The 14,168-nt window shown below is 32.9% G+C and overlaps 2 protein-coding genes across 2 annotated transcripts in view; both read right to left on the reverse strand.

Moving 5' to 3' along the window:
• Window positions 1-6,432: 6,432 nt before the first annotated feature.
• Window positions 6,433-7,110, reverse strand: LOC132749727 (putative transcription factor Ovo-like 1). The gene has a single exon (XM_060739624.1). The coding sequence runs from the start codon at window positions 7,108-7,110 to the stop codon at window positions 6,433-6,435; it is 678 nt and encodes a 225-aa protein (XP_060595607.1).
• A 3,041-nt stretch (window positions 7,111-10,151) lies between these two features.
• Window positions 10,152-14,168, reverse strand: part of LOC132749706 (zinc finger and BTB domain-containing protein 18.2-like) — a 53,905-nt gene continuing 49,888 nt past the window's right edge. Inside the window, exon 5 of the mRNA XM_060739579.1 lies at window positions 10,152-12,823. Within this exon, the coding sequence (XP_060595562.1) occupies window positions 12,171-12,823 (653 nt within the window). The 3' untranslated portion in view covers window positions 10,152-12,170. The remainder of the gene's footprint in view (window positions 12,824-14,168) is intronic.

Genomic DNA, 14,168 nt, shown 5'->3' on the forward strand with positions numbered 1-14,168 from the left:
AAAAAATCCAAGTAAAACCTCTGTTGGCATCAACTGGTATCGATACCAGATAAAATTATACCAATATTGGTATTCTATCAAATATTCACAAAAATGTTCTTAATATAATTTAATATAATTCATATAGACTCTATATATGTTGGTATATACCATACACACTTTGTTTTAATAATTCATAAATATTTCACAAATATACCAACAAATATTATAGCACAACCGCGTATTGGTATTCGATACCAGTTGGTATTTGGTATCGCGCGATTAAAATACACAGGAGATGGAAACAAGGGAAACACTTTATTTAATAAAACTTGGTTGGTATAACTTTACCTCTTCATCGCACATTTTTTATAAATTGGTATATACCCGTTGGTATATTTTTATTTAACCCAGAGTGACCGTATGAATGCCGTCCATGTTCGACATTGTCTTGAATTTCGCGCCAGCTGCGCTTTTATATGACCTGTGACGTCATTGCTCGAGATTTAGTGGCGCAAGCTAATGGCGGTTCTGAACACGGAAGTAAATTAAAAATACACATTCTTTTGATGATTTCATACAATATTTACTTTTATAAACACAATTTGCTGCACAAACAGTAAGTTCTTCAACTTTATTTCCCGTATATATGAATATTTAAGAGTTTAATACGGTTTAGTGGAAGTAATCAGCATATTACAGAGGACTCAACATTGCCGATTTTGAACACAAAATTTCCATGAATACTCCGATAAAATATCGCGGTGCACAGTAAAAAAATTAATCTGAAAATGAACATACATATCATAGATAGAAAACAAAATGTGATTTATTATCTAAAATTAACAAATATCAACAATAGGATGATTTAGCACATTTAATAATCTGCTTTATAAAAATAGTGGGTGGGGTAACGAACAAATGAAATGATAAACAAGGTTCAAGGTATTTTGGGATTATAACAGCTACTGAATATCAGTTCGTTACACATGTAATCATGTAATAAAAGAAAGTTCCTGATGTTAATGATACTGAATTAAATCTTTAAGTTAAATGTTAAAGATGAAATGCCCGACTGTTTGCCATCTCGATTTGATTGAAAATACAAGTAAGCTTATACAGAGTCTTTTTTTGTCCAGTTGTGTACGCACACTCATACGTTCCTGGATCCAACCACAACTAAGCAATGAGTGTAAAGTTCCTTGCTCCAAGAATCAAGGCTAGCCCTTAGACATGGTTTGAACCCACACGACTAGCAATCCTTAGCTAGTTTCCAGTGCTATCCTTTAGATTACTATTCCGTCGCGTTTACCACTCTGCCACATTGCTACGATATAAATGCAGTTGACACTCAGCGAGATGTCAGGCCATTATGCACATCTTTGGGCCATGATCGCTAAATATCAAGCAGCAATCAAGTATAAACCTCTAAGTACACACATGTACTTATCTCGGCATCCTGGCTTTTTTAGAACGCTGTTAAACGCCGCAATGGTTTCACAGGGTTTTTGTCCGTTGACCTTTTTCCATACGCATTGCAAGCGAAGCATGATGTCATTAATTTTCAAAAATTCTGGTAAGACATACAGGTAACTTGCAAATGGTTGGCAAAAATGTGGCGGCTGATAATTTGCAAAAATAGAGGGGTTTTTTTATAAATAATTACATTGTACAAACTTATTTTTCATGAAACAATTTAATATTTTATATCAATGGAAGGTCTGTAAACGCATATACATTAATGAAAATCAAAACTTTTTTTCATTTTTTTCTAGGTAAAGGTTAAAACTAGAAAAACTGATTTAAATACAGTTGAAAATAGCCAAGATTTATTTTTTAAATGCTAAAAAAATAAAAAATTAGTTTATATTTCCAAAATATAAATTTAAAGAACTTTCAAATAATATAAGAATCTAGAAAATTGATCCACAAAAAGAGTTATTACAATTTAAAAATGCTGCTGCTATGTATGGTGGATGACTTTGTACGCTGACCGTTGCGTTGTAGGTAGCGACAACCATCCTATATCGTCATCATCTTTTCGTCTTGTCGCTAGCGACAACACGATTCAGCGCCAAGCGACGCGCGTTGTCGCACTGTCGGTTTGTCTCTAGCCAAACACGCCAAACGGCGTGTTTTCGTGTGGCGCGTTGTCGCGATGTCACCCTGTCGCTTGGCTTATAGGCCAAACATTCGATTTGAACCGAGCGACAACGTGACATCGCGACAACACGTTTGGTGTGCATCGTTAGCGACAGGGCGACAAGACGAAAGTCCAACATAGCGCTGTTTGGCGCTTTGTCGAGTGGTCGCTAGCACCAACACGATGCACAAAAGCGTTCCAAATTAGCCACCATAGCTATATGATGTACAAAATGTATATAAATATTGGCTCTTTTTGTCAATCAGTAAATCTACTAAATTTTAACAGCAGCTGCTTGTGATATCATCGGTCAATATTCAGAGCACCTCATTAATTATCCTTTATCATTGAAAATCTGATTAACACATCTTCTGGCCCTTTCCGTCAAACTTCGGATAAGGACCTCGGATAAGCAGAACGGATTGTGTCACTCCGGTACGGAATTAGACCCAGCCCGTTGTAGTCTAGAAAGTAGTTCTTTTAATTTTGAAATGGCCTATTTCAAGTCATCCCAATTGATACTGGTTATTTTAAGTTTATCTTCACTAATTGTGTACATGAAGTTTCATTTCTGAGTACTTTTAAGGTTGTTTTTGATGTATTTTTGCAGGATTTCATTTCTGGGTGGAAGGTTTCAGGAAGTACTATGCACAGGATTTTTTTTTAATATTCTAATTAAAAGCTGATAAAAAGCTCCAAGGGGCTTATTATCATTTTTGTGCTAAATTTACTTGGACTGCATTGGTGTTTAAAGAAATAGCCATGCAGTTCCTATACCGGATATGCTTTGTCCAGAATTTAGCCTTAAATGTGATCGATTTACTATAGGATATATTGAACGAGAATCCACTAGGACTTACTCAATCAGAATATCTCGGCTATAATCAATAATAATCTCGGACTAAATACGTTTTAAAAGAAATCCTACCACGTGGTTTTAGATGTTTACAATGTATAACAAAATTATACACTTAATATTAACATCCAAAGGATAATAATGTCTATTTCTGTAAAATTATAATTGAACATAATTTTCATACCTGACAATCTTAATCAATTTAAAAATGCTCACTGAAATACATTTATAACCAAATCCGAATATATATAGATTTGTGAAAAGGATAGTCTTAATGATGTTCTAAAAATGACAATAACTGCAAAAGGGCATCGGTAACATTATTTGTCTACGTTCTCGAGCAGGAAACTTAGAAAGAGGGTTTTTTTTGAGATTATTTATACTCGGCGCCGGAATTATTGTTTCATGCCAAATATCTAAGCTCTTGCTCTTAGTTTTTTCTTAAAGGAAGATTTTTAAGTTTTTTCTTTCGGTTGCCATGGCAACCAGAGTTCTGCATGGAATTAAATTCTGTAATTAATTTTAAAAGGTGTCTACCAAAGGAACAGTCCTAACATTCCTGTGAAGTTTGGATGAAATTGGCTCAGTGGTTTACTTGGAGATGTCGTTTAATGTAAAAGTTTACGGACGGACGAACGTATTGTGAGCACAAAGGCTCACCTTGTCACTATGTGACAGGTGAGCTAAAAAGTAACATTGATAGTAACATATCAATCAGTATATCAAAGTTAATTAAATATAAACAGTGGTATTACAATAAAATAGCCCTAAATAATTTATACAATAAACACGGCAAGCAAACTCACTGTGGGGAGAAATTTGCTTTAATAATTTTACTTTTATTACAAAATATAATTTCGAACTGATAATTAGACATAAATTAAAACTCCGACACAAATAAAAACTAACAAGTAAGTGTTATATATAAGGCCTAATAACAAGCAAAATTGTCACATCAGTATATAATAGTTCTACAGCTATCTCTTTAAACCTGACAGAAACAATATATTATTTAGAATATTAAAAATTCCAAAACAGCAGTGTTATTGACGCTGTTAAATATGAAGGGAGTAATTATGTTTGCTGTGTCTCACAAAGTACTGATAACCGCCTCCGTGGTCGAGTGGTTAGAGTCGATGACTTCTAATCCAGTTACCTCTCTGGCGTGGGTTCGATCCCCGGGAGATGCTTTGGTAGTTTAGCGCGGAGGAAGGTAGTCAAGTACTGGTGTAACTCTCCAGGAACGATGGTTAGGAAACTACCCGCCTATATGACTGAAATACTGTTGGAAAAAGGCGTAAAATGACACAAAGAAAAACAAAACAAAGTACTGATGTGTAATTTTCATAACTAAATAGGCTAGAGCCAGTGATAAGAAAGCACCGGACAGTGTTACCATGCTGCTATAAAATGAGCGACAACTTTTTTCAATTGTAGACTTTATGGAATTGCACTGGCATTCAAATTTATATACTTTCATTCAACATATTTTTTTTTTCATTTTATAAATCACCAACAATATCCACAACTATAAGAAGAAACAGTCCCGTATGGATGAAAATTTAACGCAATAGTGTCAACCTTTCATTGTTTAACTTTCCTTTTCATATATATAGTATCAGTTACAAGCCAATACAAAATAGAAGGTATCTTTTATTCATTTATATACATTTACATAATAATGTTTCTTTTTAGCAATAAATATGTGCGACACTTCTAGATGAGTGTTAGTTGTTGAGTTAAGGCCGATGTTGCAAGGACGGTGCAGTACTCTCTATTTCAGTCCCCCCAACACCCCATCCCAAACATAATGCTCAGTATAAAGCGCAATTACACAAGATTTTACGTAAAATCCAACATAGAAACCCTTAACCTGGTGGCAGTAATTGATTCTACCTACCTAAAATGAGGAAATTTCTTGTCAAGATTGAAATATGGACACTTCCATCAATGATTTTTAGCTGGTGTGGGCAAATATTTTTTGTATGACAGGCATGTGATCGAAGTTATCCTGAAAATTGTCCTCAAGAGTTCTACCTCTCGAACACACGTCAACGTACTATTAAATCTCTCCGACAAGCCATGTCAATATTGCACTGAAGGTTACCCAAGCAGATGCATACTGTAGGTTGCATTAAACATATATATAAGAGACAACCGGCAGATTTGTTTAAAGATAAGTTCACAGAATGTACAACGTGTAAATAACGTTCTTTCAATGGCATCATAGTTCTTTACATATACTAGTAACACTATATATATATACTTACGTTGTTAGTATTCGGCCATATTTACAAGCAAATTAAACACAACCCTCATTGAAAAGAAAAATACAAACTATATCTTGCTTGACCAGCACTTTTAAACTTGCTTCATCACTTTAAATTTTGATAATAGAACAATGTTTATTTCATTCATCTATTAAAAAACCCCACTCCATGCCCATTAGTAGTCAGCCAACCAGCATCAGGTGTAAAAGCACTCATTGAATGGCTTTCATGTACCCAACAACTTCAGATTAGGATATATTTTATAAATCTGTGAACAAAGAGTTATTAATTACTATTTTTCATAATCGCGATCACACTTGCGTAAGCTGAATCATTTATCTGGTACTAGGCCGTGACGTATTAAATAGCATCAGGTGGTGTGTGTATGTAAATATTTACTGGAAGTCCCTTTTACGAGCCGTAAACAACAACCTAAAACAAAATGTTTGGTTTTGCTTGATGATTGAGAAAACACACAAGATTCAATTTTCAATGAAAGCGGTTCACAACATGTAAGTAATGAACCGTAAAGATCAACCTCGTTTTTGGCTCATGACAAGAGAAGATATCAAAATACTCAATGTTTCAATGCAGGCGGTTCGAAAATAGACTTTGACAGTATATAAAGCTCTATCTGATGCTAATGAAAATCAGGTAAAACCAAAAGGGGCACAAACATGACCAATTTGTACAATCTGAGAAAGGAAATGACTGTATCGCTTTGCTCTAGTCTAAACGTGGCGAACTAGAATCTAAACTACGTGTAAAATATTAAGACATGGAACATGAAGAAACAAACAAGGATAATACCGACCAAGTTTGGCGAATGTCTAGTCTCTGTTTGTGATTAAATATTATTTTCGTTCTATAACAGTCAGTGTGAGGTAATGAAAGTAAATGATACACTGACGCAAAAAAAGAAAAATAATTACTTCTAAAAAATATAAGAAAATAGTTTGGGGAAGATTCATATGTTTGATTCTGTGATTAAATTAGACTAATCTTTATCGTTCCTAAATTGTCACTTTTTAACAAGGGTAGTCCATTGAACACATTTGAGAAACTAACGTGGATTTAAACTGAAATTTCATCAGTGCTTCCAGTGTGGTTGACTTAAACTGATGGCTGACAATATTATCCAAACCATAACATTAACATTGACTTAAACATGTCTGCCTTTGCTTTTAAGGAGTACAACTACCTTTCTTGAAATGTGCGTTTAAGTTAAACTTCTCTCTAAATCTTTTCTTACAAGAAGGACACTCGAAAGGATATTCACCAGTATGAATTCTTACATGTCTGGTCAAATCAGACGGTTTCATACACCTTTTACCACAATACTGACATATATGTCTTTTTAAAACCCATTTGTCCTTTTCCTTGCCATAATTTTCTTTCGTAAATGGTAAGAACTGTTCATCTGCACAAGAAGGAATAACAATTCTTTCATTGCCACTCAATGGTATTGGCGTCGGTCCAAAAGTGGATGGGCTTCCAAATGGAGACGGAACAGCCTTAGGCAAGGTTTGCGTAAATGAACCGGATTTTGATTGGTTGTTCTGAGATGTGGGCGTATCTTGAACAATATCACTTGTCATGACAGTTGGAGAAGTGCCAAAATCAAATGATGTAAGCATTGTTGTAAATGATGCCTGACTGGATAAATCATGAGTGGGCGTTAACTTAACATCTGTAGGTGTGGTTATAGGCTGATCCTGGTCTGTGATTGGTTGAAGGAATATCACTGGCTCTCTACTTGATGTAGGTGGGTATGGAATGAGCTGTACTGGCTGGTATTGCTGGGGTTTGTCCTCTGAAAAAATGCAAACAAAATACAAGGAATTAGCAAAGTCAGATATCATTGTTTAATATTATGTACTTAATACTACATGAAAAATAGAATACCTTGTCATGATAACCTCAGCAGCATAAACGTATTGCAATAAACCAAACCAATTAAGGACTGACGAATGCTGACTGAAACGTAATTTCAAATTAATTTATTCTAAATTAAATCATAATCATTTTTAGCCGCATCATTTTTATAATATATCTAGCTAATGAATTGAGGTTGGTTATTCCAAAATGGCAATAATTTCCATACTTATAGTCAATATTTCATTAATATTTTAAGCTGGCCTATGACGGAATGTATGCTAAATATTTTAGACCTAAATTAATTAAGTTACACAATAAATCATTCTTGATAAAGGAACCCTGGCGAGCATTGAGAACAAATATAAATAGTTGTAAATCACAGAGGTCTGTTCAAATGAGATGATTGAATGTGCACCTTCTCACATACCCCCTAAGCACAGACTCTTTAGCCGTAACCAATCCTTACAAATAAAAAGTACAGATGAAGAACGTGGGAAGTCCTATTACAGATTACAAACAGCACTTCATACATGGTTTTACATTTGCAATAAATAAAACAACACATCTGTATGTATATTCAGCATATTGAAAATTACATAAAAGAATTTATCCTAACTTTGCATGTTGTTCATATAATAATAGATATAAAATCAAAAACATCTTTAAGGAATTGTGGTTTGTGACCCCTAATTGTATTCGCTTAAAATGTTTCTGTTAGCATTTACAGATCATGAAGTTTTTTTTAAAAAAAAAATGTTTTGTTATTTTCAATCTGCTGTATGTATGTCTATATACTAACGTGAGCAATTACGCCTTTAGAATTAATTTACAAGTTTGTCCTTATAGAAAAATCTGTTGTATGTCTCAAATTTCGGATTCAAGAATAATATTTTCCATTTTTCGTTTAATAGATTTTCCATAATCTTAACTTGAAATTAATCATGACATTGCTCAATTACTCGTATTTTTCCATCTCATTGTAAATTTTTAATATAGGCTTTCATTTGTTGGTAAATGTTTAATGCCAGTAGTCAACTCATTATTTGTGGACTGTTTATTTTCCTTGACAAAGCAGTGTTTCTCATTTGTATTTAGATTACTTTTAATGTAAAGAAATCCCATTAAAACATTAAATAGTTTTACACGTTATAGTATTATTTTCTACAAGATATAGAATAATATATAATAATTTGTTATAAATGTGTACGTTATTATATCCCTACACAATTAGATATCATTATTATTCAAATTGTTTTTATTCATTCAAATAAATGCAAGTCCATCAAAGAATGCAATTATTCAGTAAAATGTTATCCTCATTCGGCAAAATTACATTCCTTTGACATTTATCATATTTTGTAATGATGTTTATTGCAATTCCAGAGTTATCCTTTCTATAATTAGCTTCGGACATTACATTGGAAAATGCAATGGTATATTACCAATTACTTTTAATATGACTTAATGTAATTCCAATTTTGTTACCAGTTAATTCTCAGCATTACCATTCAATATCAGTTACTGCTCAGTGGATTTGCAGTAAGCAAATACAGGTGAAAATGCAGCACACACAATACTTATCAAATGGAGATTTTCTCTTTTTTCCAATTTTTCAAAAATGAGTTCTTCTGTTAAGATTTTTACATGAAATCTATAAGGAAATGTAACATGAACATGTTAAGTCTAAAACGAAATTTCCGCAAAAATATCGTTGTTTATAATTTGACATTACTAGTAACCAAGGTAGAAAAACCATTTATGAGTGGTGCGGAAAAACACTAAATTATGCTTATTGATTTTTGTAAACTACTAGTCCAACGAGATTTCTGAATGAAATCAGAGGTGCGAGACTAATGGCCATTGTCATGAAAGAACAGAGACCAATGGATAACAAACTCGAGATTATCGGCGCTAATTTATTTAAAGAGAAGGTGGAACAGTGACTTGACTTAACAGATATAAAGTGTCCGTCTTTTAACACAGATAGAATACGCTTCTACTCTTGTACCTTGGCTCAAAACCAAAATTATCTTATGAATCCAGTACTGGTAACATGCAAGAACATGAGGAAACACACTCCATATAAACTGCAAAAATTAGTTTAGAACACCATGTAAAAAGTAAATCAAAACGGAAATAATATCAAAAGAAAATGATGGTCACCAGGTCGTGCACATGAAATTCTTCACTGAAGCAATAGATAATCCAGTCACGTTGGGGCATGCCTTTTATGACAACATTTCACTCTTCTTTTTTCACAGAGGCCATCTATTTAAGCACAGGGCATTGTAATTTCACAGAAGAAACTTAAATGTTTTTCATATATAAACCAAATTACCCCGGGTGGAAAAGAATTTGGGTCTAGGGCTTTTGTAGAAGCGGAAGAAATTTTTTCTAATAAGTCTGAGTGACCTTCCGCTCCTGACCATCTTAGACCATAGTTTGTTTGATTTTATGGCGAACCAACACAGTATAGGTCACATGTCGCCGAAACAAGAAAGATGATTTTGGCTAACCTTGGGTGTAATAAACTTCAAAGCAACACCAGTGGTCAAAACAACCTCGATTGCTGGAGCTAAGAGATGCATAGACTCTAGTTATTCAAACCCATTCAGTCGCCTCTTTTAATCACGCAAGGTTTAAAGGGTGGCTGAAATTATTTTGCCTCAACAATTTAATGCAATCGTTCGGCCACAAGGGACTCTAAGACCATAGGAACAGTATTTATATAGAAAAAACTTTAAAAAGATCCACAACGTTAAGCTACCTGCTAACAATTCAAGCTAGCTTGAGACATCGAAGTTTCACATACAATTTAAATGTGTTTTATATATTAGTCTATATTTACTGCTTTATATAAGTCTTGAATTTCATTCCTGCGAAGTGTTTGTGGTTTAGAAGTTAAATGACAAATTAGGACCCGGAAGGACTCCAGATACATTGCCATCATAAAAACATACATTCGAGCACTTTGTACTTACATGAGATAAAAATCAACCAACAGGAAAATAAAAGTCAAATTAACTCAATTAATTTAAATTTATTTCTATTTAAAAAATTACACATATAGAAAGCTGATGATTTGTAAGGTAAAAGAATATATTATGTCAAAATAGACTCCGCTAATGTTATATAAAGTCAAAAAAAAAATAATTATAACAAAAATCATGGAACATCACATCAGTTTTAGTGGTGGAGAAAATACTGATTTTTCTATGCCACAAATATACTAAATTGCGGTAACTTACAGGTAGAGACGTAGACCTACAGAGTCTACATTGTAAGATGTTTGATTTTCACGTTACAGAAATTCCTTTAAACTAAAATACATTAGGCCGTTTCTAATACAGCACAAATTCAAAACAAGAATGCTGCCTATATCGCCTGACTTTTTGTGATCTGCGTCAAAGAGAAAACCAATACTAAAGACAATCTTATGTTATCTTCCATTTTTTAAAAGCTTCATAATTTTCATGAAACAAAGTACAAATAGTGAAAAATCCATACACGAAATGTGAAACCAGTATTTTTTTTCTCGTAAATTGAAGCTTCCCAAATTTCACATTGTTCAAACACGTGCTTTCACCATGTTTTGCATTGGTTCTTTGTCCAACACATATCACATTATGTCGTGTGGTACACGCACTGTTTTGGCAAAGGTTAACAAACTAGGTAACGGCGGAACCATGTCCCCTTATTAAATATTGAACCAAGAAAATGTCTGTTCAAATATGGTTTAACTATATATATAGTCTTGAATATCTTAAAACAATTGAAAAAAAATTTAAACAGCAACAATTTTTTAAGAATTGATAAAAATGGAGAAGAATGCTTGAGAAATCAACGAAATAAATTTGTATCAAGTAACAAATATTGTAAAACGTAATGTATTATAAGAAGATACATATACTGATACGGTCTAATAATGCTTTTTACGATTTTATTCATACAAATTATTCAAACAAGAATATTACCTTAAAGGAGAATGTGGTAAGATGGTAAGAAGCAGATGAAACAGTTATTACTCATGAATTTGAAATATCAGCATTTTAAAAAACATTTATAGATTCTTGCACATTCACTCAAATGATGCACACTATTAAAGTTCAGAAAAAATATTGAATTATACTTACATGAGAATAGCACAGACAAGAAAAATGCAAGAAAATATTGAACTATTAAGACCATAACCCCGAAAAACCATAAAACGCACACATGAAAAACTGCATGCTGCTTCAAAGTTCACTGAATGATAGTAGGCAAAATGCATTCTTGTCATTAAGGTTTGTCAAATTAGAGGATGTTGGACCATGGACTGCAGAGAGTCAGGTTAAAAAAGTATTTTGTGAAGAATGGACAGATGAAACTGCAAACACAAACATATCATGCATCTTTAATTACTTATTGAAAATGGAGCAATACAGAACATTTCAATAAACAATCAGCAAAAGAGTATGAGGTCAACTTTGGAGATGGTTGGAGCAATTTGGCTCCAATATTTCCAAAACACCTAATGCTTGGTGGCCACATAACAAGTCAAGCATTTCTGCATACAACAAGGTCAACACCATAATTTTGTGTAAACTCATAGTCACAAAATCTGAAGGTTTGCCGTTTAAAAATATGAAATTTATACAGATGTAAAAAGATCTGTCACACGAACAAAGATATAAAAAGAATAGGAAATACATTTTAAAAACATCACATTTTTTTAATCTAATATCTATATTATCACTATTGCTAATTTTATTGTAAGATGTTTTACGTACATGTATTTCTTTGTAAATGTTTTCAATGTTGCATTAATATGTGATATTTTAATCTCATTATCAAAATTGGTCATAAATTGTCCAGTCTCATGAGCATAGTTAATTATCGGTTTCAAAAGATTACGTAAAGTTTTTTCTGTACTACTTCACTACTGATATTTTCTTTTCTTTCTTCTACTACTGTTTCTTATATCATCGTTCATCGACCTTCTGATATACTCAAAGTCTGTACAGTTTTCATCCCTCTCATAATATTTCCTCTTGACTTCATGCTACTAATGATTTTTTGTTCTTCTATGCAGTACAACATTGTGTTTCTGGCTGAACTTTTTCCGGCAAACTGGACAATAAAAGGGTTTTTCTCCCGTGTGAACTCGCATATGCCGATCTAGATCGCTCTTCTTCAGAAGGCGTTTTCCACAGATTGAACATATATGTCGCTTTAAAACAATCCTCGAATTACTTTTACCATAGAACTCCTTGTTAAACTGCACATGTTTCAATGGATTTATTGGTATGGATGGTGCCATAAATGCTGCAGGATCATTAACGTCACTTTGTACAACTTTAGCTTCATCACCATCCTCATCATAATCAATATTTGAATCGTAACTCTCCCATGATGCATTAGGATTGTCTGGTTCCCCTGCCATAGTTACATTTCCTGTACCGTCAGCACAACTACTGGCTCCTACCATTTGTATATCTGCGATACTTTGTCCATACAGATAGCCTGGAACCACTACTGGAACTCGGCTTGATAAAGAAGAAACATCTACAATACTGAAACTGCAGCTGCCAGCAGCTGGTGTAAAATTGGGGATGGTAGAAATAATTCCTTGCTGTGCAGATTCAATATCGTTGTCATCTCCAGTAAGATCTATGCTATCTGGTGGATCTATACTATCTGGTTCTTCTCTCTCTGGACCTAAAACATACAAATAAAATAATCAGCTACATATATATTCAGCAAAAATACATTCAGAAGTTTCTAACATTTATACACATGCAATACAATAAAATAATAAATATTCAATGAATAGTATCACAATTCATAAAAGTAAACTAATTTAAATTTTATTCAATATTGTTACATTTTTAAGATGTTTATTTTTTTTATTTTACATTATTTTATTTACTAAGAGGCAAAATATTTTAGAAAGGATATGCAAAAGTAAATTTGTAATATCTGATAAGCTCTGAAGTTTGAAATAGGTGGAGTAATATATACATTCTAAATACAGTCCAATTTTTTTTTTGTGGAATCAAAAATGGTCATTCAAATAAGGAAAGAGACCCATTCAAGACATTTTTCCAAAACATGTCATTATACTTATATCAAAATAATCTGATTATATAAATGATAACAAGTGATAGAAATTGTCACAAAACAAAATATCTATTTAGGTTGGTTAGCTTCTTAACAAGGATTCCATTAAATATAATCCAAATAATTCTGAATATTTAAATGTATTTCTCATTTAATTGCATGTTACTTTCCAATGAATTTAAAGATGTCACAAACGTAAAAACACCTTATATCAAAGGGACGACTCCAATAAGGTCCTTAAATGCCTATAAACATAGAATTTGAATTTCTTACATAGGTCAGTTGGGGTACTTAAAACAGAATCATCTGCAAAGGGTTATCAAGAAATATAACAAGAAATAAATTGAAAAGCCTATGTTCTATTCTTAGCCCAATTAGAGTAAAAAACAAAAGGCTTTTGCTTAATCTACAATTCAAAAAAAATATTCAGGAAAAAACAGAATTAGCGAATAAAATGAAATTTGCATATTTGTCTCAACTAACATCAAATGAAACATTTATCTCAAAAAAAAATATTACACAAAACATTTTGCTTGTTTGTTTGTTTGTTTCATTTTACGCCTTTTCCCAACAGTATTTCAGTCATATTGGCGGGTAGTTTCCTAACCATCGTTCCTGGAGAGTTACACCAGTACTAGACTACCTTCCTCAGTGCTAAACTACCAAAGCATCTCCCGACGATCGAACCCACACCAGAGAAGTAATTGGATTAGAAGTCATCGACTCTAACCCCTCGACCACGGAGGTGGTCCTTATTGTAACACGAAACATAACAGTGGAGTTCCTTTAAAAATGGTAGATGTCTTAGTCAAAAATGACATCCTTCAAATTTAACCATTACGACGATAAATTTCTTTCATACTTTATTTAATGATAAGATAAATTTTACCATAATTATAAGAAGATATATGTCCCAAAATTGTAATGGACAAGTATATCTCAG

This window comes from Ruditapes philippinarum, unplaced genomic scaffold (assembly GCF_026571515.1).
Source record: "Ruditapes philippinarum isolate M1 unplaced genomic scaffold, ASM2657151v2 ctg73_1_1_1_1, whole genome shotgun sequence".
NCBI lineage: Eukaryota > Metazoa > Mollusca > Bivalvia > Venerida > Veneridae > Ruditapes > Ruditapes philippinarum.